We start from the raw sequence: 27,240 nt of genomic DNA, 5'->3' as shown, positions 1-27,240 counted from the left end.
TCCGTGGGTCATGTACTTAAGTACACAAGCCATTTGAAAACAATGCCCAGTTTAGCTGGAGGTAACTAAGAATGAGCATATTTCCAGTGTGGTAGTCTCAGTCTTTCCTCAGCTTTCAGGAAAAATAGGATAAACTAAAGCTTTTGCAACTGTGAGTTTGTATTGGGACTGTCAAATGCTGGCCCAAGGAATGGCTCCATCCAGCATCTGAGCAGATTTCAGCAACTCCTTGAGATTGCACATGTCTAAAAGCTTAATGCCAGTTCTGCTGTGGTTGTAGAGGTGTGACTGTTGTGCAATGCCACTGATCTGCAGACTTGTGGGAGATTACCAATGAACTGGTAGGATTTTTAAATCAGCTTTTACTTTGTTGATTTCCCAGGTAAATTCGTTGTTCTGTGTTAATAATCTAATTCTGTGAAAGCTACTTAAGGGGTTTATGATCATTACTAATTCTGGATATGTTGACAGGCTTCAAAACTGGGGCTATATTCCACATACAGTAGGAGTAGTTTTCCTACTTCAAGTAATGTTACAGGAACAATAAAAAAAATCTTGCTATTAGGAATGCAAAGCTCTGTGGGACTTAGATGGGACCTGACATTTATACAGTTCATCACTACTGTAGATCAAGGAATGCTACTTCTAGCAAAGAATGCATATTCATTCTTTTTTGTTAACCTTTGCTTCAGTGCTTTCATGACAAGATTGTATGGGTATGTAGCTGTGTTTTAACAGTTTTTTAATTTCAGTTGTTGCTTGAAGCACTGTGCTGGAAATTAGACACTTTTAGTAGTTCAATTATTGTTGATTTATTCATCCCTCTTGTAGATACAGTGAATGTAGCTACTATTGTGAGGTTATCTAATTCTGAATGCCAAATGCCAAGTTTCAGAGCTTACATCTTGGCAACTGCAAGATTTATTGGCTTGGAATTTGTCATGCCAGCAGAACTGCCTCGTCGTATTTACTTAACAGATTTTCATTAAATGGAGGAAGATGAGAAAATAGTGTTATTAGTGACACTGTGCATCAAACTGTTTACTAATAGCAGAGGGAAATCAGTTCAAAATAAAGTACTCAAGGCTTCACTGAGCCATTTTTCTATGTTTCATTGAAAGAATGATGGTGTTACAGAAAGTATAAAGACAATGCTAATCTGGAAAGATGATTTATGTAACATCACCCATTTTGAAAAAAATGGGAAGCTTAGAACAGCATAATAAACTAAAAACTGTTGTGTAGCACTTAACATTCATTAACTCTGTTACAAGTTCTCTTCTGGGCTGTTAGTCAGCAGAAACTTGCTCAAATTCCACCAGCTTTAGCATCTGCTTTCAGAATTTTTCTAAAGACAGCAAATGCTTTGGTAACACAGAGGGGCAGGTCCTCAGCTGAAGTGAGTTGTTCAAGCACAATTCCCATGGGAGTGATGACAATTTACTCTGACTGAAGCAGAGACTTTCATGTTAACTTGCTGCGACGCTTTCTATCACAGTGTAGACTGTCTACACATGAAATAATGCACCTAATGGCATTTAAATTAGCTATCATTGGTGGCACCTGTCACACTGTAATCTTTCCTAGACACGTGTAAGGTCCTCCACCACTTGGGTTTCCTCTACTTTTCTATAGCATGCCTTGTGGTGATGTTACTATACATCTGAAGTTATCAGCTCTCACCTCTGCTTGTCACTACTTTTATGTGAATCTTTAACCTACCCCTTTCAGTTTGGGAGGACTTACCATAGAATCGTTAAGGTTGGAAAGTGACCTCTGAGATTATCTAATTCAACTGTTGACTCATTACCATTGTGCCCAATAAACAATGTCCATGAATCATGATATTCATGAAGACATTTCTTTAATCCCACTCTCCTCAGATAGTCAGCTAGAAATCATATCATCTAGCTCTGCTTGAAGTTATGAGAACATGAGAGTGCTGAAACTGGTTTGATGTTGAAAGAAAACACAGCAACACAGGCTTTCTGCTTAAACTTGTTTCATTAATGTTTCATTATTGCCTTTTCAAAGCATTAGTTGGCAATTATACTAGTTCATACAGCATTTTGATACTTCTAGAACCATAATTAAAGAAAAAAATGCCAATTAATTTGCATTTAACTACAACAGGATTTCAACTGTTCAGTGCTGCTGCATTCATCTAAATGGTAGTACATAGCTATGAAACTGATTGTAAATAGTTCGGCCAAAAACTGTACCAGGCGGAAGAGAATAAGTACATTCATTGGAGCCATTCATAATTAGCTGATAAGTAACAAACCATATGCTGTAGATACTATCTGATATCAGTGGCTGTCATCAACTGGAAGTGTCATTTTTTAGGATTAAAATCACTAATACACCTACTTAATTTGTAGTACACAGCTTTCCCCCAGCGTAAATAACATAAAAGCTTAAACTGGAAGAAGCAGAAGCTCTTCACCACTGTGAGTATTTCTTTTAAGAGATTGAGATAATATTCTACACTTGAACTGGAAACTCTGTGCTGAAGTTCTCTTTAAAAGCTTCTAAGTAAAATTTGAAGTCTTGAGCTTTACTGAAAAAGTGCCTTTTGCACTGCATTGTCACTGCTTTATTTTCTGGATTAAAATAAAAATATGCTTTTTTTTAAAGGAATCACTGGTCCTAAGCTATATTAGAGTGATATTCTTTTTATCCATATTTGCTTTTGATTTTTTCATTGAATGCCTGCTTCAGATCCACTGATTTATTAACAATTCTATTTACTTGTCTTTTTCATAGTATTTCTAGTTTTTTTTTGCAGTCCTGCTTTCCTCATTAATGTTGCACAGGTTTCTCAGGCAGTTGAAAACACCTGCTATTTCAGGATACTTTCTAACCCATGTTTGCCACTAACTGAATTATATATGGGTGGCATAGGGCATATTCAGTCTTTCATCCTTATGTGTTACTTCATCATTACCTTCAATCTGCAGTGAAAAACGTTACTAAAATGTTGTGTGGTATAAATAGACACTGCAAGTTGAGATCATTTATGCATGGTTTGAATTTTGATGAAATTTTATACTGCCCTCTGGGCTAAACATTTAACCTAAGTGATTGTCCCAATAATTTTGTTGAATCAAACCTTTTAAGGTAGAAGATAATGAAAGGTAAAACTTCTAAATTGTTTACTATAAAGCTTTCCAGGAGTGTTAGGAAGCAAATAAAAAGGACACAGTTGCTATTTATCAGTGATTCTGTGTATCATTATCTTGTCAATGTAAATGTCTGGAAATAAGAATATTTAGGAATACTTCAGCTCAGAGAACTGTACTTTAAGTTATTGCAGTGCATCCTCAATATTTTATTCTGTTACAGCCACAAGACTAAGGGTTCTTCAATATCTAAGATATTTAGATCTGTCCTTATACAAGCATTTATGTATAAATATTTTTGCATGCTGTACAGTGCTGTATACTAGTGTGATGCTTAATTTTAATTTCATAATTGCCACAGCTGTGTGATCTTCCTGTATTTATGATGTTTAAATTGCTTCAGCTGTATTTCTGTTTTATAGAAATGATGCTTCATGTCTATATCTGGGTTAATTTTTATTTCAATTAGAAGCATTCTCTCCATGTAGCTTTCTTGTTTTTGATGTTGAAAAGTCTAGAATTTATTATTATGAGCTGAAAGTAATCATTGAACACTGACATTTTAAGTATGAAAATAATGTAAGTAATTGTCATTCATTCAGTTAAGATATTCCATTTCTCGTAACAGCCAATTACAACACTGTGACTTTAACTGGAAAAGTGTCTACTTCAATTTTCAGCTGAGCATTCTGTAGAGTTTTTCATTGTTCATAACCATGGCAAGTTGCAGATCAAATACCACCCATTACTTTCCCTTAGCTTTTTTTTAGTTAATGGTCCTAATTTGTACACTAAATGTAGGGAAAATGTTTTTTTTTCTCCGGAAAACAGCAGCTTTTTTTTTTCCAACAAAGTGATAGTGTTCAGGCCTGAGGAATTTAGTGGCTCAGTTTGGAAAGGTTGTTGCTCAGTTACATGCCTGCTGTCACATCACAGGCTCCATAGTACCCTTGGTAGGATCTGTTTTATGGTCCTCTTGAGGAAGGCAGGCGATGAGGTGCTCTCCCACCCTGCCCATCCTCCTGGCTTTCTTTAATGGAAACCTGACTTAGTGGGGTGAGGATGGGAGGGGGGTGAAGGCTTGTCTAGGGCCTATGATAGTTGGTGTTTACCCCTGAAAGCATTTTGACAGCAGTTTGGCAGTGGCATTGTTTCTCATCTCCCTGTTTTCCACTGAAGCCAACCAAGACTTCCTAGAAAGTTTCCCTGCTTGTTCTTACTCTGTGTGAAGCCTCAGCCTTTAAGATGCACACTGAGACACTTGACTTTAGTATATCCAAGTGAGATGAGCTGGGAGGATTGCCTCACACAGCCTGCGGGCTGTAGAAGTGAGTTGGTTAGTTCGGAAAAGATCACCAGAATTTGAACATCTTATCAAGAAAAGAATCCCCAGAGAAAGGCAGTTTTTGGCAACTGCTGCTAGTCAGTAGTCCGTATTTTCCCTCACATAACAGTCTCAATGGAAAATTTTATGGCTAGCCCTAGCGCAGACTCTTTCAGAGGTGTTGAGCACCCACTGTGCCCATTAATTTAAATAAGCCCATAATGTGGTTTACATTTAATAAAGTTGCAGCCTCCACATGAACCAGGTTTACTGAGTGTTGCCTGCTTTCCTGCTGGGTCTGAATCCGCTGGTCTGGATAGTGTAAGAGACTTGGACTCAGTGCACGCCTTCACCTCCTGTGTTTGTTACAACTTCAAGCAAAGACTACTGAGAATGTGTTTACACCCAGTAGCAAAGGTTTTTATTTGAGGATAAGCTTACACACAAAGTGAATGATGAATAAGCTTGTATGAGGAAAAGCCCCTTTCTTTGATAGCGCTACAACTCAGCTGTCATAATTGAACTCTGATAATTCTCATAAATAAAAGCAATATATTGTTTTGGTACTCAGAAAACACAAGTAAGATAGCTTATTGTCTTTTTATATATACTCTTATTTTATTACTCTAGCTGAAGTTTTCATGTGTGTATTTGGAAAATACGTAAAATGAAAAGAGATCAGAAATTTCACCACTGTGGATTATCTTGTATGTCCAGTGACTTCAGCATGGCAGATCTGTCAGCTGAAAGCTGAATCTTAGTGTGCAGTTTCTACAAGAGGAAGCTTGTTTTTGTTTTTTATGGAAGGGAGGTACAAAAATCAGTATGTGATTGTGCTCGTTAATTCTTGTTTACCGTAAGAGAATCCTAGTAACTGTAGCTTATAGCAAAAGTTTCTGAATTTAAAATAGTCTGGTGGTTGCTTTTGTAACCCAGCCTAGTCTTGTAGGCTGGTTGCATGTGCTTCCAACATTGTGTCATTCAACTCATAATAAATCTAACCAGTTTATTGTTCAAGAGTCTGCACCAAGCCCTTGTCTATAATTGAGTCCCAGCTTAGTTGTTACTAAGGAGGAAAAGATTTGTGGGAAAAATATTTTTAATGTCTAGTGTTGACTACAGTACAGAAAACTCTGAACCTTAATGTTATCTGGTTAAGCTGATCCAGAGTCACCTTTTAGCTGGCTCTTTGGTGGGTTAAAATGTGTTTACATTTTGATGACATCCCTTAGTGTTTTGCTCAGTATGTCATTCTATTCTCTTTCTTCCCCAGGGATTTGTCAGGCCTTCCCTGGTCCTCCCATGCAGCCTCTGGCAACCCTCTGCCCAAGCTGGAGCACAGCCTCCCAGAATAAGCACAAACCCTAAGGTCACTTGGATAGCACGACCAAAAATGTGTTACCATGTTATGCTCCTTAACATGAGCACAGTCTCAGTGTTGTTTGTTGTCTACCACAATGCTTACCAGAACAGTGCTAGAGTGGATGGATGACAGAGTATTTTACAGTCTGTCTCAGGCTACCCACTTGAAACAAAGGGAAGAAATACCACACCAGAATAAAGGATATGTGACATCACTGTCTTGGTTGAGGGTTTATTTTTGAAAGCACTTTTCACTGGAAAATTAATTTTTTAAAAATATGCAACTGTGGAGGACTGTTGTTAACTCTTATTCAAGTTCGAGAAATAATTATAACCAAGCTTAGATGCCGTTGAAGTATTCTTGACATTTTGAAGTGGTTTGTTTCACATGTCTTAATACATATAGAATTCCTCATTTTATCTTGAAAAGATCAAAATAATTTCATGGAGTTTAAATGATCAAAATGGGTCTTTTCACTAACTAGAGTATCAGCTTGTGTATATATTTTCTACATTTTTAATCCTGACTTGGTATCAGATTTGTATTTGAAAGCCTTCACATGAAGGGAAGGCTACTTTTCATCTCTTTATTCTGCAATCAGAAACTTTTAAGAGACCATCATACCTTACTTGTAGTGAGATCCTGCGAAGCATGAAATAAATAATACACGCTCTCTTTACCTGCATTGGTAAATACTTGCTTTGTGAAACTCCTGCATCTTAGCAACAAATAATTAGTTTTAGTACAAAAAAAAAGTACAAGTAGGCACTAAGGGCAGTTTCTCCACCTGCTACTGGCTTGTTTTATCTTGGAGAATATCCTTACTGTCTGTACCTCAGAATCCTTTTGTAGTCTTATTATGATGTATGCTATGAGAAATGTTGTAGGTAGGGACCTTCATATTCATTCTTCATTCAGATGGTTATGTGTCTCCATGCTTGTTCTCAAGCTCCCTCTGCCATTTCTCTGCTAGTCTTTTATTTTCCCGGCTCCCTTGTTTCAGTTTCTGTGGGAATCAATGGAGTTCAGGTCAATGACAGCTAGAGCATTCCATGAATTTTTTTGAACTGATTGGATGGCATGTTCAAAAATTATCACATAATAGAAGAGCATTCACAGAGTAATGTTGCTGTATTTTATGTTCATTTCTCACCCAGCTTCACAGAACCTGTTTTTTCCCACGTTTTCCCTTTTGTGTCTGAGTGGAATTGAAGACTTTCTGCACTTATTCAAGATGTCTGGACCTTTGACAGCCCATATGGCAGTTCCAGATGCAGACACTGGACTCTACAGGCTTGCTCTACAGCACGTGGGAAGGGACTGCTCTGTGCCTGAGACATATTAGATCTATAGTGTGTGGATTAATAGTCTGCAAACGTGCAAGAAATCTAGATGCCTTGGAGTTGCCGTATACATTCCATTCTGTGGAGAGTACTTCTGTAGAAAATCTAACAGAACTGTGACTTGATAGTATGTATACACTTGATGGAGTGTGTACATGCTGTACAGTGCATGAGTATATATTCCTTATGACAAAGCCCTTGGGTTATGAGTACCATAACTAGTATAGCTGCATCTCTTGAATATGAAAGTGAAAAATACTGTAATTATTTTATTTTTTCTTGTTTGATTATTTTTCTTAAACAAGAATATGGAAAACTTGCATGCTGATTTTTGATCAGCACAGAGTTGTATTTTCCAGTGTGACTCTGTACTAGGCGGTTTATTACTACTCTGATCTGTTATGGGGCTAACTTCCAAATTGCACTGCTCAAGCTACAGATAAAGAAGGGGCGGGGGGAGGTGTTGGGAATAGCCCCGGATAAATCACATTGTAAGTAGAGTTTCTTCAGCTTCTGGAATTGTGACTTAATGACTCTGCTGATGTGAAATTCCCAAATGTTTAATACTGGGAATTCTGTAAGTTTCAGTGAGAACTATTGATGGTGGACATTTGGGCTGGATGATCTTGTGGTTTCTTCCAACCCTGTTGATTCTTTGATAAGTTTCAATGCGTGCCATGCTTAAAAATGCAAGTTCCTTTTCTTCCTACCTTCATGCTGGACAGAATACCAACTGGTGGAGTATCAGAGTGGCTTATAAAGACCCATTAAACTTTGAGTCTATATACTATAACCATCTTGATCAAAGGACTTGATTTCATGCAGGGAGCTGACTAACTGACAAATGATTGTAAACAGCTTTTTTTTCCAGCTTAGATTGGGTGATAATAATGTGGAAAGAATGGAAGCTGAAAGGGGCATGCTCTTCCCCTAGCTATATGGGAGAAAGCATTAAAGGCTATTGCAGAGGAGAAAAGGCAGTCTATTCCAGAATAGAGGCTATCTGTGGAAAAGGAAAGGTAGAGGAGATTTTGACTTAATGAAGAGGGCTCTGACCTCAGTCAAAGGAGTGTTCAAGAACAGTGAGGATGTACGGAAATGATGATGAACTAAGTCTCTGTTTTAACCAACATATGCCCCAGGAAAGATGCATCATTTACACAATAGTCATAAAGCTGGACTACTGCAGCCTGTGAAGTTAGACCTCAACTGAAGACAGCTGGACTAGTATACTGTATTTTTCTGGAGGCTTAACACCTGTCTAACCAGAAGGTTATTCAGTGCTATTCAGTGAGACCTTGTCAGAGTGGAGAGTTGGGCAGGGAGACCTTCAATGAGGTTCAGAAGGGGTGAGTGTAGAGTCCTACCATCGAGGAGCAATAACTGCACACATCAGTACAGTTTAGGGGATGACCTGCTGGAGATGAGCTCTGCAGTGAAGTACCTGGGGGTCTTTGTGAACAACAGGTTGGCCATGAGCCAACAGTGTACCCTTGTGGCCAAGACCAATTGTTTGTAGGGGTATATTAAAAAGAGTGAGGCCTGTAGGTTGAGGAAGGTGATTCTCCCTCTATATTCTGCCCTGGTGAAGCCACATCTGCAATAGTGTCTAGTTTCAGTTCCTCTGTTCAAGAAACACAGCTATCTCCTAGAGAGAATCCAGTGGTAGGGCCACAAAGACTGGGGAACTGGAGCACTCCTTTGTATGAGAAAAGGCTGAGAGACCTGGGGCTGTTCAGCCTGGAGAAGATTGAGGTGGGATGTTTATAAATATCTAAAGGGTGGAAGCCAAATGGATACAGCCAGGCTCTTTTCAGTGGTGCCCAGTGGCAGAACAATGGACACAAACTGAAACACAGAAAGTTCCACATAAAGATGAGGGAAATTTTTTTTTTACTTTGGGCAGCCTGTTCCAGTGCTGTCATCCTCAGATAGCAACCTCAGGAGTCTCCTTCTGCAGACATTTAAAACCCCCCTGGACACTTATGTGACCTATTATAGGAAATCTCCTTTAGCTGGGTGATCTCCAGAAGTCCTTTCCAGCCTCCGCAATTGTGATTCTACCTTTGCTGAGAAAAAGAAAGAACATCAGGGTTAATTTGACAATTGACACATCAAGGCTTAGAAGTTCTTTTAATATTACCTCTTGACACGTCAATTTTTTATTTTCCTCATTGATGAGCATCTTAGCTATGCATCTTTTGTTTGAAGCAGCAAGCAGGTCATTTTTCCAGGTTCCTTCATGCTACGACAAGTTGCAGCCCTCCAGAGACACAGATGAGACAGAGTATAATGTAGTGTGATTACTGTTCTTAATTTCATAAATGACTCTGAACTTTCTAACTGAAGGAGAATTTAATACTTATTTTGAATGTTAAATGATGTCTTTGGAGAAACCAAAAAAGAAAAAGGAAATGCAGTTTCTATGTGGTTGTGTTGTTCCATATTTTGATTTGATTCTCGCAATAAATGAGTTCAACCACCACTTCCAGTCTGAGATTCTGACCAAAGAACAAAGAGAAGGAACAAAACCACCAATAACAGCATCAACAGAAACAAAGCCAGAGCACACTCCTTTTACCATGAGAACTCAGAGGTTCCTGATGACCTTCATTAAATGTCACAACCAACTTCTGATGTGCTCAGCAGTGAGTCTCATGACCCAAAAACAGAAAGACAATGTAGACCATGGACTGTTTGTATTTGTCTTTTGTGTCTAGAAATCAGCTGCTGGAATTTGCTGAGTGCCACTAAAATTATAGCAGAAGGCTCACTGAAAAAAGGCAATGTCATTGTAAATCTTACCTTCAAACTTTGAGCCCAGCAAATAAAACAATTGAATAAGCAGACAGAAGATTTAAAAAAAAAATTAAAAACCCCCCAACAAAATAGAGAAAACACAAACCACCAAAACATCTTTTGTGCTTCTACCCCTTCCCCCCCTTTTTTTTTTGTTTATTAATGATTTGATATCTTCAAACTGAAAGAATAACAGTAAATAGAGCCTGTGAATGAATTTACTTTCAGGTTAAAAGAGAAGCAAAGAAGCAAAATTGAAAAAATAGCACAGTATGTTAATGCAGTGTCAAGGTTGTACAGGTAGAGTACTGCCAAACAGGAGCTAGGAGATTGTGGAAACAGAAGTTAAACATGGCTGGAAGTTCTGATGTTTTGTGGATCAAATAAATTTTAGATTGATCCCTATTGAAATAAGTAATGTTAAGGCTGCATATTAAGAAAGAGAGAATCTATAAAATACCAAAATGTGAGTGCTGTTATTTGAACTGACCCAGAAGTTTTTGAAGTAGTATATGTTCAGTAACCACAAAGCTCCTTCTCACTTAATTTCACCAGCCAAAGTTCCTTGTTATCTTCATAAACCTCTCTCTGACAGCCCTGTCTAGTTCCTTGAGCTTTCTACTGTTGCTGTTACCAAATTTATGGGAAGGTAAGCAGTCTCCTTAGCTAAACAAAATTAACGCTGTGTAAACATATCTGTTATGCTAGGTTTTACAATTAAACAGAAAGCTCTGGATGAGAAGATAGGGCCAATAGTGATCCTGCTATGCAAGGAGTTGTTGGAGAGAAAAGGAACAATGGGCTTGGTAGTTCTTTTAGCCCATCCCTATGAATCTTGGCAAGGGCTGTCTTGTTCAAGCACAGATCATATGACCTCTCTGAGCATACTTTTAGATGAATGAGTATCTTTGAGTCAAAGGAACCTCTCCAAAAGTCAGTGAAATCTTGTCTGAATGCAAGCCATTAGTGAAAGATCTTATGAGTTTGACATAATAGGGTTTTGTCCCCAAGAACTGTGTGCGTGTCTTTGTTGCACATAGAAAAGTAGATATTTAATAAGTGCTAAGGCTGATAGGAAGACTTGCTATCTTTATTTCCCACCATGCTAAAAATCCAGCCTTTTGTCTGACTAACGAAAGGTTAAATCTACAATGTAGAATCACACCTGTGGTGCCTTTTGAAGTTTAGTATTTAAGTGTTTATTACCTGTACAGATTTTTCAAAGAGGTTAATTGTAGTTGTGTTTTTCAGTTATTTGGAGTGCATTTTGTGAAAATCTAAAGCTTCCAAGAAAAAGCTGAACTGTCTCCTCATAGAAAGATAGTGAAATATATATACTTGAGCTACTTGAGAATGTTTTTTTAAACAACAGCAAAAAAGTCAGTCTATATTATTTACGAAAGTGCTTAAAACAAATATACATGGGGGGAAATAAATAAAAAAGGCAGAGAAGTTATCATGGAAATAAGTTCAATACTTCGTAACTATTATTTATCACAGATGGGAGGGGGGGGGAAACAAACCAAAACAAGGCTCAGATTCTATCTTAGAAGCTTTAGTCTAATGAATCCTGAACTTGAGGATTTATTTTTTAGCCAGTTTTCCTAGGAAGGCAAAGCGTACTCGGTCAAACTATCACTCCTTCTAATAACTTCTGAACTTCTGTCTGGTATTAACCAAACTTGATAAAGAGGAGCGGTCTGAGACTTAGTTTCTATAGACTTCATGAAACGAGAGGACTAGGGAGAGGGAAATACCTTCTTGCCCCAGCTGTGAGAAATGCTAAGGTGTGATCTAACTCAAAGTCATTTCTTCTTCTGAGAGGACTCATTATGTGAAAGAAATCTCACAGCCCAGTCTCTTTTGAATATCCATTTCATTATTTCAGAACTGAAGGAGCAATTTTTTGGCATCTTTGAAAGGTATGTACACCTTTTTTACTCAAGTGAGACTTCCTTTTGTTAGAGGTGCTAACTCCAAAAAGTCCTAGTTCCATCATTCTGGTTAAGTTTCTTGTATGTAGGAGAAATAACAGAAGATCTTTAAAACTGCAAAAACTAAAATGGTTGTTGACTAGCTATGAATTTAGCAAGCCAATTTTCATTTTTGAAGGACTTTGTTTTTTCTAAATCCTCACTGAATGTAAAGATAAAGCTCTCTGCAAGGATACTGATGTCTTAGAGTAGCACACTACAAAGATGGGAGAGATGACAAGAAATTTATTTAGAGCTGTTTTGACAATAATGCCTCCTCTGAACATTTATGGAGACCATACAGTGGATATGAGCACAGTGAGGCTGTGGGTGTTGCTTTTCAGCAGTGGAGACAGCAAAGTGAAAGACATGCCACGTTCTGGTTGGCCACGCAGATTTAAGTACGGCATGCAGGCTCTTGTTCATCACTGGTGATGGCAGTGACAATGTTGAAAAAATAGTGTTTTGTAGCTGGAAAATTTTCTCTATCAAATGGTGCTATTGTTCTTTTGTATCTGTGGTAGTCCCCATGAAAATAAAAAGGAGGTGTTACTTTCAGAGTGAACTATGTAGATGCAGAAATGTTTTTTGTGGAGTTTTAATTGTAGGCACGGTCACCTTCTGTACACCAACATCTCCTACCTTCCCTTCTATTTCTTTTTACTGCCATACATTTGTGTTTCTTTAAATTATGGCAATTTGCGTTTTGGCTCATATGGAGGTCAGTCAGACACACCTGGCATAGCAGTTTGGGATGTGTCTGAGAGGAAAGGCCCTCCCCAGAAAGTGCAGATGCAGAGCACAGTTTTATATAGTATACTCAAAATCTGCATTGTGTGTTCTTTATATAAAACTTTCAATATTGCAAAGCAATATTTCTACCAAGAAAAGTATGGCCATTGTATCATTTGAGCGTATATTTTTACACAGAGCTATATATTACAATGGTGCTGTGCAGTAATGAGTAGTAAATTTTCAAGATTCTTAGCACCAGATAGGAAGGTTTGCTTCTCATAGCAGATGTCCCCTTTGGGAAAGAAATTTCAGATGAAGAGCATTGCACTGGATCAATAGATGACACCAACAGGAAAGGAAGCTCACATTTGTCTTGCTGTGTCTTACATGCAGCTATAGGCAATAGAGGAAAGTATGTTATCGAGAGATTGTTTCTGATAAGGGGATATCCTTCAAATTCCTTGTGCAGCTAGCAATCACACATTGATTTTAGAAAAACAAGCTGTGGCAATTTTTTAATTTCTGTTTTATGCTCTGGAAGCAGAGGGCTAAATGTCTTCATGTTGAAAGAAAATTTGTGAAATTTCTCTCCAAAGGCAGTCTTCTATAGCACTACTTTAACACCTTGAACACAGCTAGTATCCATTATGTCATCTAGGATAACAAGCAGGAAGGAGAGCACAGCACAAGAAATTACACAGTTTCTTTCTTTCTCTATATTTTTTTTAAGGCGGGAGACCTGATTTCTATAAACAACCCCCTAGAGGTACTCCCCTACCAATAGCAGTCCACTGTGGAATAGATGAGGTTCTCATTATGTATCCCCCATGTCTTGATCATAATTTCTATCACGGTTGACATTCTGGTCCAGTTATATCAGGTACGTTCTGTGTTAAGTCCTTTAGAAGACTGGGATAAAACCCTGCTGAATGCAGGATCGTTTTGCCTTGGGGAGAGAGTTAGTCAAAGTGCACATAGTTCAAGGTGGATTTCTAGTCAGATTCTGCAGCACTGGGGCATTCAAAAAGAAATATTTTTGAATTGAACATAGCTCAGAAGGAATTAAATTAGTTCTTTAATGCTTGTTTTCTTTCTCCAGAGCTATCAGCACAAATTACATTCTAAACTAGGCAACTAAATATAATAATGCAGCATTAAATTGAAAATAAAAAGTTAATACTGTTATTATATGGTGCATTTTGTTTGACTAAATTGTATAGATACTTTCCACTGTAATTTCAGTGGTGTTTATAAAGATGTTGTAAAAAGATTTCAGTTTAACTTTTCTTGTAGCTCTGCTTTTTCAAAATGTAATTGAATTTAAGATATCTTTACAGTATCTCTTTTCTTATCTTGATAATCGCTTAATGATGTTTAAAATAGTGTCTCAGAGTATTCTGCAGATGTGCATAACCTTTTTCTTCTCCTTCTATTTCATTCATTTCTCTTCCTTTCTCTGACTTCCCCACTTTTTTTTTCTCAGTCTTTTAAAGACTTAAATAAGCTATCCCAAAATAGATTTGTTTCTTTCAGAAATCAGTTTGTATTAGAGCAAACATATTTCTTAAAATGAAACATTACCACATCAGTCATCTGCTCAAACTTGAGATTGTTCTCGTTTATCAAAACCTCAAGAAAGAGTTTGGACAAACTATTTCAGACAGTTTTCTGTTGGTGAGATTTATTTTTCACTGTATTGCATTTTCACTGTCTTTTCATGAACTGCCTTATCTGGTCACATTTAAACCTGCAGAGATTTATTTTTAACTGCTTTCTGACTGACTTTATGTGACTCACATTGTACCTGATTTTCTTCATGGGTTAGTATTCTTGTGTCAAACTCTTGTGTGTGCGGACGTATTGGAAAAAAATGTATTAACTAAGAAGAGACAATTGGTATCAAGAAATGAATTAATCATGTTAAAATTATTCTAAATATATATCCCATCCTTCTCCCGCCTCCATCTGTTTTGGGTACTTAGTTCTGCATTAGAAAATTTACTACAGGAAGGAAATGTCATTTTTGTCAGGTGATAGAGGTCTGACTGAAGCAATAGTCACTAACAGACTTCTTGGACACTAACAGTCTTTCAGAAACACATTTATACACAAACTAAAGTCTTAGATTGACCATTTTCTCTCTCTTCTTCATGCTCACCTACTGTGCACAAGGTAAACCTGCACGTCAATTGAACTGTGTATTAACAATTGGTGTCCTAACATTTTAGCATCTTCACACATGTGCAGTTTTACCTCTTGCAGTTTTGCAAGAGAAACAATGAGATCATGCAGGAATTCAACTTCTGCTTCAGCCTGTTGCAGTAAAAAATAGATACAACTGAAGAATTAAAGGGTCTTTGACTCATGGTTTGCCTGCGTTCACATGAAATTGTTTCATTGCTGTGCAGCCATCTAGATAAAGGTCTTTCTGAAATGCAGGACAACCATGTGCAATGCATCTCCTGCCCTACTCTGTCCACAGCAGGGTTCAAGTCTTCCAGTGCACACAGAAGGCACGTGGTCATTTGACTCCAGCTGTTGTGACCAATGCTCCTAATATGATGATGCTGCTAATTAACTCCAGGACAGAAAAGATTGAAGCTGTGCCTTTTGTTTCTTTCTTTCTCTCCTTCTCTCCCTTTTTTTTTTTTTACTTTTTCTTTTTTTGCATATCACAGGGCTGTCTCTTATTTTGAAGCTTCATCACACTGCTTCAGTTTTCACCATAAACCTTCACCTGTTTGCTCAGTGGAGTTCCAACCAGTTCTGGATTACTGGATTGCCATTATAACTTGGCAACCTCAGAGTCTTGTTTCCCAATGGCCTGCCAGCTAAATTGGTGTGTTACAGATGAATGCACAACTCACAGATGGTGCTTGAGTGTTTAGTGGCTCTCACAAGTAGATACATATTTGGTCAGGAGGAAGATTACATTTTTCCTCCAGATAGAGCAAATGTCCTTGGGGATGTTTTCTGTGTCAAGGTGGAAACAGTTCCACACATCAGGTATGGAATACTGTCCTCCTTAGCCAAGAGTATTATGCACATGTACGTGTATTTCTTATCCTTCTGGTTAGGGTACGCTGCAGCTATTAACATGAATTAAATGTTCTGTCTCAATTCTCCCTAAATTCTACCGATGCCTACCATCTGTGTTTTTTGTTTTCTTTTCTCTTTTTAATTGAGATGAGCTTGAAGGTGTATCTTTTACTCCTGGTGCCACACAAAGTTCTTCTCCATGGCCTAAACTCTTTGATTTATTGCTCATGCACAAGGTTGAGCATTCACGCTACTTGCTCTTAGACAGTTTTGTGAATAGTACCGTCTTTGTGAGATCTATACCTCCACTGACCTCTCTCATAACTGGGTCATGTCTTTTTCTCATTCATTCACTGTTTTCTTATTTTCTTAAAACAGTCAGAGGGCAAAAAGGAGGGGAGGAATTACATGCTTTTACTTCTTGACTGGCCTTGTCATGTCATGAGGATGAATAGCAGAGACTGCTGCCTTTTGTTTCTTTCTAAAATGAAATACAAAACAGAGCTTCTTAAAAGTTCTTCGAGCTGCAGAAATTTCCTTGTTTCATGTTTGTTCCCATCTAGAGCTGGAACCAGACAGACTGGAATGTTTTAACTTGTAAGATTTCCAGTCTGTTTTGCCAAGCCAGCAGGCTTGTGAAAATGCAACTGAACACGAAAAAGGCAAAGTTCTAGTTGCTTACCTAAACTGCAACCATGACAATAATCATTTGTTGTTGGAACTTCTGCTTTGACATTCTCAGATGCAGCTCAAATTTGAAATTTGCAAAGCACTGCCAGCTCTCTACAAGGAACCATGTTGTCCTCCAGCGCCATTGCTTTTTTGCTTGAACTTCTGATCTTTCCTTCCTCCTATGATTCTTTCCCCAGCTTATTAAGAAATCTCTTCTCAAAAATTTCTCAATTAGTCCATCAGGAAATTCTTAGCTGTCCAGAGGCAGAAGATGGGTATCACAGAATCATTAAGGTTGAAAAAGACCACTAAGATCATCTAGTCCAACTGCCAACCCAACTCCACGGTGCTCACTAAAATGATGTCTTTCAGTGCTGCATCTACAAGTTTGTTGAACACTTTCAGGAGCGGTGACTTCACCACCTCCTTGGGCAGCCTATGCCAGTGTCTCACCACTCTTTCAGAGATCAATTTTTCCTTATGTCCAACCTGAACGTCTCCTGAGGGGGATGCTGCTAAAGACAAGAATCTGCTGGTATTTTTTAATCTTCTGTCATCATAAGCTCTATTATAGAGAGTGTTGAATATGTAGTGGCTAACATGGATGTACAGAGATGAATATGGAGCTCTCAGCACTTCCTCCCCTTCCTCTTTAATGAATCTTGTCCCAGTGATGCAGTGTCCATCCCTCAATACAGAACTTGTAGTTGTCTCCATCTGAGGCAGACAGTGTGCCAGAGTACATCCCTCTGAGCTTCTTGGCATGAGTGGGTTACACAAAACATTCAGCTGGTGTGCTTGTTCTGGCTCCTGCCTATGTATGTTATGCATATACACCTGGGCTGTTGCTGGTGTAGAGCTTGCTGCCTGCTGGACCTATCTTCATGAGCTGGCACAGCCTGGGACCCTATTAAAGGACCTGGCTGTTCTCACCCTCCTGTCCAGCATAGTGGGGCAAGGTAGGTGCTCTCCAGTGCACTCATGTGACTGCATCATACATTTTGTAGCCAACCAAAGCAATTAATAGATGGCTATTTTTCCTGCTTTGCAAGGATATTTGATTCCTAAAGCCTTCCTTCAGTGTTTTTGGATGTTGTATACTTCTGACAGTTTCTTTTTCACCACATGTGCACCTGAAATGTAAACCTATGATTTCCAACATTTCTTCTGTACCATGATTTTGGATATTTCAGCAAACTGTAGAACGAATGCTTCTATTGACATTTGGAATAACCTAACATTAGGAATAATCTAACATTAGGAATAATCTAACATTCCTTCATGTTTTTTCAACCTCTCCTATAGCACATAGTCCCTAGATAATCCCTGTAGTGCTGGTGATTCCAACTTCCTTGGTGCTTGTAAGCTTACAAATTAGAAATGTAATTGTACCCTGGAAAGGGAAGGGCGAAAGCAGTGCCTTCATCCTTAGCAAAATTTTTCCCTGGTTGTACTCACTTTTCATGCAAATAAAAAAAGTAATATTTTATTACAAATCCATTGGATAGAATAATGAACTGTAATTCATCAGAGCTCAGTTCAGAACTCTGCCACTAGCTGATTGGGCAAAGTCATTTGTATCATCATGGAATAGCCTGGAATAAACATAAATTCACTGTAATGCAATATGAACTTTATAAAGGAAAATTATTATGCAGGAGGATACTTTCTATCTAATACACTCTTTCTAATAATACATTCTTTCGAATGGTATTTTTTATATATGCATGTATGTATATATACTAGAAGTTTATGTTGTGTATAGTTGAATGAACTAGATTGCTTTCTGTCTCGTGTTTCATCAAAAGTACTGTAAACTGTTTTCCATTTCAAGGGCTATGTGTTGTCAGTGTGTTATCTTTGGATGTACATACAGACTCAGAGCGTTTTTCTACTGGAAGTGATAGTCTTTCATTGTAGTAACTCTGGGCATCATTTGTTACATTTTCATTATTGCTGACAAAAACTAAAGGATAAACTCATGGATTTCACAGTAAATTTAAATGCCTACCATTTATGGTGATGATGAAGAGTGGTCTTTTTATTTGTAAGTCAAGTAAACGTGTTATACAGATTGTTGGGCTTTGAGGACTGGGATTTCCTAAAAGCAATTTGCTCAAATTCTTTAATATTTGCATTTACTCTTCAAATATCATTTTTGGATGTATAGGTAACACAATGTTTATTTTGCCTTATTTTATGAAAAGTAAGCAATAGATACTTTCAGGACTGGATCCTGAATACATCAGCTGTTATACACTAGTGTAGTTCTGGAACAAGCAGTGTTACATCAGCTGCAAGTGCCAGTCTTTCAGTGCTTTATACAAATGTTCACTGTAGTTTGTCAGCAGCAAAGCTGTCACCCAAGAGTACACACTGCCTTCTATCAGCCATTACTTCTCTGTTATCATCATCAAGTGTAGCTTAAGAGAATCTATGCATCGTTTCTTTCCTTCTGAACAATTTCCATCAAAATAATTGACCTGCTTTTATGGTAATTTAGTCTCTGCGATTTGTTACTCCAGCGTTTTGCAAAGAAAAATGCAAAACTAATGCCCTAGAACAGAAACATTCAGCCAAATTACTTACCAGTAATCCAAGGAATCATGGATAAATCCATTCCTCAAGTGGCTTCTCATTCAGAGCTTTATATCATTTTCACCCAATGGTTGAGGGTTTTTTTTTGTTTGTTTGTTTGTTTTTGTGGGTGGGGGAGTTGTTTCCTTTTTGAAAGGTAATGCTAATGCTCTCTGCCCTAGAGCAACTTTTATATAAATCTCTTCTGAAGAGTGTATCTGCCAGTGCTGTCACTCCACCCACAAGCATTCGCTATAGCAGCACCAGCTAAAATTTATTTAAAGGGGCTCTTTCTGCTTGTTTGGTGTATTTCATTTCATGTTTCTGCCTCCTCCTTTCTTCATCCCTCAAAAAAGTCAATGAAAGATATAATTTTAACCCACTGTTTTGAAATGACAACCAGTAAACTGCCTTGTACCATGATTAATGAGCATTCAGGAATAGTTTGCTGTAACTTGCATGTACACTGGGGCTCACTGAATTTGTTTTGTAGTAAATTGAGAGATTCTAGTTATGGGCTGGGGCCGTCACTGGATTTGCTATATTTTCCAACAGTTTCTTCTACTTCTACTGATGTTTGTGTTTAGCTGTTACACAGTCCTAGCGAAGTACAAGAAGCAGCGCTTGTCAGACATTCCGTATTCTCCACAAGTAAAACAGTTAGCAGGACTTTAGTTTTCAGCTAAAAGCTAGAAACTGTGGTCAAGGTGTGTGATGAAAATCACGAAGTCTTTCAAAGAGGAAAGCTGTTTCAAAAATCAAAACAAAGTGCTTTCATTTCACGAATGTTTTTCTTTATTTCTTTGGTTTACAGAAAGCTTGTCTTTCTGTGGAGTTTCTGGGCTGCTAATGTTTGTTTCTCAGAGGAAAGATGAATCAGTGTAAAGATATCATAGACGTTGCCCTGCTGGTTTGAACAGGGCAAGAGGAAGGCTTCTAGGGTTTGGTAACAGCTGATAAGCTCTGAATTTTTGTACTCTCATTTGGAGGTCTGTGGAGTTAGGAGGATTCCTAATTCAACAAATGTGGCTGAGAAAGCCAGCATCTCAGGAGGGCTAATAATGCACAGAACTCCCTTCTGCTCTTTTTCATTTTTGTGCCCTGAAGAGCACAGCTTCAGTGATAGAGCTGTTTCCACCTATGTGTTATTGTGACCTCTTGAAAGTGGAAGTAAACTGGGGAGAAACGGAGGGATGGAGACACAGGTTGAATGTTTTCATTGCTGCCTAAGTTTTAGGGAAGTTTGTCAGTCAGGTGTTACACTGTTGTGCTCACGGTACTTACACAAGCAACTTCAATGCAATGAGTTCCAGAGTTGGAGCAGTATTCATGAAACTTCTGTGAAAGTGCTGATTGCATAGATAAGTTGTTTCTCCACAAGGAAGATGCTCCCTCACCTTCCCAACTTGGCATTTTGATCACTAATACATCCCAGTGTTTCTGCATCTTCAGGAACACTATAAATGGAAGGGAACAATATTAACTCTCCTAAAGTGGTGAACACCTTGTGTATGGATTTAAATTATTAAAAAGGATAATATAGATTTCTTATGTAAAAATAAATTTAGTAAAATTTTATCTTCAGAGTTCAGAAGATCCAGAATGCCACAACCATTTTAGTATGATACCACAGTTAGATATATTTCTTATTTTACATTTTCCTTTGTTTCTTTCTCACAAAAATCTAGACTGAAAATCATGTTGTGACACTTCTGTAGGCTGCCATGGGTAAATAATTACAGTGTGAGGAAAGTGATTCATAATGTGGCTCTAAGCCTGTGCAGTAGTACTTTGTGACTAATTGGGATGTAAGTAAAGTGGACTGCAATGTCTCAAAAAGTTCTTCAGAACTACTGACAGATCAATTTTTAGCCACTGAAAGCATCACCAATTTCAGCCCAACAGATGCTTTTGTTCTTGAGGCATTCTTAAAGACAGCTAAACTAATTTTTGTGACGTGTCCCTCCTAACTGCTCCTTCTTCTGTTCTTCAAACAGATACGTAACTAAATCTTGATCTTTCTCATAAGAAGAGGTGTTGAGCTGAAGCCATGCCTCCTCCTTCTCCTGTTGTTATGTAGGCATCCTTCTCAACACCAAGTGTCAGGAGTAATGTGATGCCAAGGCCAGTCCCAAAATCTAAGACTACAGCTGTCAAGATTTTGTTTATTTGTTTTCCGCTTTTTTTTTTTTTTTTTGCCTTGCTCATTCAGACTTAGACCAAGTGTAGAATCTTTTTGAATTTCTCCATTGCTATTTGTAATAGCAATGAGAGTTCTGAGAGATGTGGGATTTCTGACTGCTAAAGAAAGAAACATACAGAGTTGTCTAAAAATCATGAATATGTAGACAGGAAAAATACTTAAAGGGCATAAGATACAGTGCAAATATTGCTGTTACTTCCTCAGTCATATGCTGCACTTTAAAATGCCAGCATGTTTGCCTCTACAAAAAGATCTTTATATTTATGCACTTTAGGAAAACTTAATCAATATAAATAATGCCTTGAACACAGTGACATCATATTTATTCCTAGAGCTGTGCATCTCAGCTGCTTAGTCATTTAAATCAGTAGAAATAAGCATAGCAGTTAGTTTCAAAAGGTCAGAGAAGCTACTGTCTTTTCAGCTTTGAATCAGCTGAGGGACTCGAGTTTTTTGGAAATATAATGCCAAGACTGAGTCCGTGCATCTTTTATTTTTCCTCCCGTGGAAGCAGTATTGTAATTAGCTGAAAGGGCAGATCACACCACAGTCAGTAGAATATTGTACAGTGCAAGTTCCTTTCTATTCCTTCTTCCGCATGAAACTGGTTTAAAGGGGAGTTTTAGTCTATGTTGTATACTGAAATATTTGAAGTTCTCTTAGGCAAATGCCAGAAAACTATTCACATTTTTTAAATAAAATTAATATGTTGTCAGTACAAATATGGCGGTTCTTTTCATCATTTTCTCAGAAAGAAAATAAGTGAGAAAGCGTTCTTTGGAGAGCCATTTGCATGTGATTAAAATCAAAATGAAAGCAAAAGACATTTAAAAACTTTTGATTTGTTGTTTTCTTTATCAAAGTAGTATGGTTTGCGGGAGAAAGCCACCGATCATCGAGACTGCAATGGAATCAATTTTTTTTCATGTCAGATGTGTTGGTCAATCAGATGTTATGATCAGAACGCATTTTCTCTGTACAAACAGTGCTTTACTGTCTTTCAGGCACTGCTATTTCTTGTATGTTTTTCTGAAGGACTCTTCATCATTTTATTTCTGTGTGTTTGCAGCCGCTGCTCTCATGTCAAGGTGAAGCTGTTCAGAAGGGTTGCTGAGCATTTCCATTTTGGGGTATATGCGACCTTCTCAGAACTGGGAGCTGCACACTGGCGTTCCTGGGACTTCTGGATGCTTGTGATGCTGGTCTTGTTGCTTTGGTTCTTGAGACTCTACCTGCATTACTGTAGCCAGTGGCTCTTCCTTCAGACCATCTCAGTTCCTGTTACAAAGTGAGTTCTACTGTCTTCTTTCTCTCTTGGAATATTTCTACAAATTGCATAATTTAAAGAACATTACAAAGAGAGTTGGTAGCTGAGACCTGTGCTAAGGGCCCTTCATGTAAGCTTGCATCAGAGCACTTGCAGAGATTAGGAGAACAAGGACCACATTCAGGCTCCAGATAACTGAAAGGTGAAGGTTTTAGTAATGTATGTTTTAAATTCAGAACAGGGTGTATCCATTTATGCATCTTGTACCATCCCTACCTCTTACTCCTCTGATATATCCAGCAGATGATGTATCTTCTTCCACAAAAATCATTTATCATTTCGGATGAAGTATTTCAAAATGCCGAAGAAGTGCAGAAAACTGAAGAAGCTTTTAAATCACATTCGGTGTTACCAGCGTGATCTATGAGTAAAAAATGCTTCAGAAGAATTTAAATTTGATATATCAGTTTTCCTGTGAGGACTACAATGGGTTGGCATATTTTAACTATATGATACATTAACTTTGGATCAGGAATGAGAGCTCTCTAGAGAGCTTCAGGAAAACCATTACATGTCATTACTTGACATGAAAAATAAAAGATGAAGAATAACTCCACAAGGTGATAGATACCTAGTTCCCCATATGTTGCTGTGGGGAAGAGAATAGGCTTGTAAAGCAAAAAAAACCTGCTATACTTAGTGTAGGAAAGATTTTTCTAATGAAAATAGGTATGTATTGTTTTCACTTTCAAGTATCAATAACAATAATCATCGTAATTTAAAGTAAAAAAAAATAATAAATGTGGTAGGAGCCAGTAACTTGCAAACTATGCCCTGACTCTGCTTTTTGATAAATTGGGTGATACTGGCATTATCAGTTACGGCCTGAACAGAATATCTGCACAGAATATGGACAGTGCTAGGTATAGTTTTGCATTTTAATTTGCAAACAACCGTACTCACAAATCACAGAGACAAGCTAGATCTTGATGCAAGGCCAGCATGTCTCACTTCTGGCCTTGCAGAGACCAGGCAGCTTAGCCATCTGGCATTAAAACTTCTGGGAGGCCAAGCATTGAATCTATGAAAGCAAAGGAAATGGAACAGAAGAAAGCAAGGTATGACAGAGAGGTGATCTTGTTCAAAGCCACTAATCACAGCTGTCCAAAGCAGTCAGCTACATTAATAAATCCTTAAGCCAAGATGCTCTGGATCAGCAACCAAATCTGGAACTACATACCTTCAGAGCAAGAGACTGAGTTTGAACACCTTCCAGACCCACTTTAATATAGTGGTAGCACTCCCAGATAAGAACCAAAGTGCAAATCAAATCAGTTTGCTTGTAGCTAGGAACAAGCCTAAGCCAATTCATTCTTATAGTATCTATATGAAGCTTATAATGTCAGACGTAGTCCTAGGGCACTAGGGTATTCACTTACTAGGAAAGCTTTTTAAATCCCTCTTTGGTGTCAACAGGGACTTTTTCACTTTCACTTGAAGGATGCTACAGGTTGTGTCTTCAGGGAAACATTTTCTACTTTGTACAGTGCCCAAAGCTGCTTCAGTAGGCAGAGAGGGGTCAGCTCTTAGGGCCTGTCTTCTATTGCTGTTGGTGGGAGCAAGCATCTTCCTGTAACACAGCCTAGCAATGTATCTGCTGAAATGGGAGTCAGAGGGGACAGAAGGATGAGGAGACATGAGGAGGCTCTGTGTTATTGCATATCTTCATATTCTTTTGGTTGATGTTCTATGGCCAAGATAAGGACACAATATTACAATGTAATGTGCTGAATGCATTATTCTACTTTGCTAGTGGTTTGACCAGGAGCACAAGCAAACTTTCTCCTTGTACTTATTTACAGATTCAAGTTTTTCCCTCACACTGTTGAACTGTGCTACCAGAACTCCTTGCTGCAGACTAGTGAAGAGTTGGTCATGGTAGTGGTGGGACCCCTAACCTTGAATGCCGGATTGATTCTTATGGTCCTGATCAGATGGGTCTGTCAGCAGCGATTTGATTCATTCCCTTCCTTCTTGTCAAAGTTTATCATAGCTCTGGGACTCTGGACAGTGCTGGACCCCTTGGCAGTGTTTATAGTGGATTCATTCCTGGGGGTAAGTCACTTAAAATAACTTGGACATGAGTCCTTGATGTAGAAATTTGTTTTATTCAGTGAATCAGCGGAAGATATGAAATTCCACCCGTGGCAACGGAACATGAAAGTTAAAAAGAAATTAAATAATAATGTTATACACTACCTTTTTTTTTAACAAAATTCCCGTCTATTGGGGTAACTTGTTTCTGCATAAAACTAAGATAATTGCACGAACCATATATGGAGATGAGAAAGTGAGTACACCAATGGAATGATAACATCTGCTTTGAAAAAGATTATTTCAATTTTGGATATTAATGGAGATAGGCATATGAGGGTTCTCCAACATGGGAAGTAGTTAATACTCTTTTCTGGCGTACCTAGAAGACCTGTAAGGTCATAGGATGGCTTAAGTTGGAAGGGACCTTAAAGATCATCTAGTTCCAATCCCCCTGCTATAGGCAGAGCTGTCACTCTCTAGATCAGGCTGCCCAGGGCCCCAAACAACCTGGCTTTGAACACCTCCAGGCATGGGACACTCACAGCTTCTCTAGGCAGCCTGTGCAAGTGCTTCAATGCCCTCTGAGTGAATACTTTCTTCTTAACATCTCACCCAAATTTCCCCTCTTTTTAGTCTAAAGTCATCCCCTCTTGACCTATCACTATCAAACTGTGTAAAATATCAGTACCCCTCCTATTTATAAGCTCCCTTCAAGTGCTGGAAGGCTGCAGTGAGGTCTCCCCAAAGCCTTCTTTTTCCATGCTGAATAAGCCCAGCTCCCTCAGACTGACTCCTACAAAGACAGATGCTGCAGCACTCTGATCATCTTTGTGACTGCTCTGGACCCTCCGTACACCTCCATGTCATTCTTGTGCTGGGGGACCCAGGTCTGGACATGGTTCTCTAGGTGGGCCTTCATGAGGGCATACATGAAAACGGGGAGATACAAAGAGTCATCTTACAGAAATACCCTCATCATACAAAGTCCTGAAAGCAAATATTCCAGCTCCACCTCTGCCTGCATATGGTCTGCATAGCCCATCTATACACTGGTGGCAAGGAGACCTCTGTCACATAGTAGACAATATCCAGTCTCCTGGAACATTCAGATCCTAGTCTCACATTGGTAGGGTCCTATCAATGGGCTTTTCAAAATTAAAATTCAGCTGTTCAAGAAGTTTAATCGGAGTTTGCTTGTGAGGTAACTCCCTGATTTTAAGCATGTGGCAACACACTGTAGCTTTCACGTGGACAGCCTGATTTTTTTTGTTTGCTTGTTTGTTTCTAATTTCATGGTGCAAACCTTGCGCAGATTTGAGTTTCAGTGGTGATTATCATCATGAATGTTTTTTTCCTAAGGAGAGATAGGTTTCTTTTTCACCAATATATAAGGTAGAAATATCTAAATGTTTAAAAAGATTTACTTCCCCTCCATACAATATTGGTGCAGTCATGAAATCTGAAGGAAATATTTAGTGAGGGCTACCTTGTCATTACCATACTTGAACTGAGAAAATCATTGCCTTTGACTTCTGTTGAATTGTACTTCGTTCTAGTCAGGCTGGCTTCGTTACCAATCTGAAACAGAGCTTGATCAGAGGGAAATGTGAGATATGAATAAAGTAACTGAGTTTTTTGTTACAGGGCTTAAAAAAGCACAACTCTCTCTGTACTTCATACTGAAAATTTGGCAAATTTACCCGCAGAGATTATTGTTGGTAGAAACTCATTTGTTTGAATATTACACATATACTGTGTATATCCCTTCCAAAATGAAACTATGTCTCTTACATGTGTTTTTGGTCATGCATTTGTATTTTTTTTTTCTAATCTTGGCATTCTTTCAGCAGCTATTTCAGATTACTTGCCAATCTATTTTAGAGCAAGGTTGGTTGTTTTTTTTTTTTTAATGTTGTGCTGTGGTAATATGAGTAATTTTAGTGCTAAAATGTATTTTACTAATCTAAATTGATTTAATACTTATGAAAGATGACGGAGAGCCCTGGGGACAAAAGTTTCTCCGTTTACAACTTTTATATTTTTAAGTAGAGACTAGATAGGAATTGAATGTTTGGGGACTTCAGCTCATAATTCAAGATATTATGTCAAATTCCAGGTTTGCTTTTCAGATAGATCATTCTCAGGGTAAGGAGTTTGTCCATGATTGTGATGAATTCAGTTCAAAGCCCAGTTCTGACAGATTTTTTCCTAGGATCAGTCACTTTGCATAGCTTGTAAAATTCATAGTAACACCTCTTTACCCACACGGATGAGTGTCATCCTAAAAAATTGTTAGAGACTGTGAAGTGCTTATGTGACTGTCGCTGTGTGATGTGACAAATACCTAAGACAGATACTGAGGAACACTTTCAATGAATGTGATTTAAACAATTTAAAATGATGGCACCTGATGGCACCTTTCTTGGATCGTACCTTTGAAGTCCACAAAAAAATTGTCACAATTCATTATTAGAAAAATATGGATAGGGAGAAGCACTTTTCCATACTGTTTTTGCCTTGTCAGAAAGAACAGCTTGGATAAGAAAGAAATTTATTTGCCACTCAGACTTTGCCTCTCTGGAGGCATATCAGAACGTGACTGCTCAGCAGAGGGTTTTCCTTGGTAGACAGTCTATTTTATAACAGGATGGAGGCAGCCAGCATTTTTCTTTCTTTTTTTTTTTTTTTTTTTGCAAGAAGGGAGGACAGAACAGGGAGATAAAAAA

The 27,240-nt window shown here is 38.2% G+C and overlaps 1 protein-coding gene across 1 annotated transcript in view; it reads left to right on the top strand.

The window, feature by feature from the left end:
* The window catches only part of LOC136058885 (uncharacterized), an 83,025-nt gene that overhangs the window by 9,766 nt on the left and 46,019 nt on the right, over positions 1 to 27,240 (top strand). Inside the window, exons 4-5 of the mRNA XM_065752669.1 lie at positions 22,186 to 22,438; positions 24,280 to 24,532. Of these exons, the coding sequence (XP_065608741.1) occupies positions 22,186 to 22,438; positions 24,280 to 24,532 (506 nt within the window). The remainder of the gene's footprint in view (positions 1 to 22,185; positions 22,439 to 24,279; positions 24,533 to 27,240) is intronic.

Source organism: Cyrtonyx montezumae, unplaced genomic scaffold, assembly GCF_038088225.1.
Source record: "Cyrtonyx montezumae isolate F1298 unplaced genomic scaffold, pur_monq_1.0 scaffold_8, whole genome shotgun sequence".
NCBI classification, from domain to species: domain Eukaryota; kingdom Metazoa; phylum Chordata; class Aves; order Galliformes; family Odontophoridae; genus Cyrtonyx; species Cyrtonyx montezumae.
This window is presented reverse-complemented; position numbering and strand designations above follow the sequence as displayed.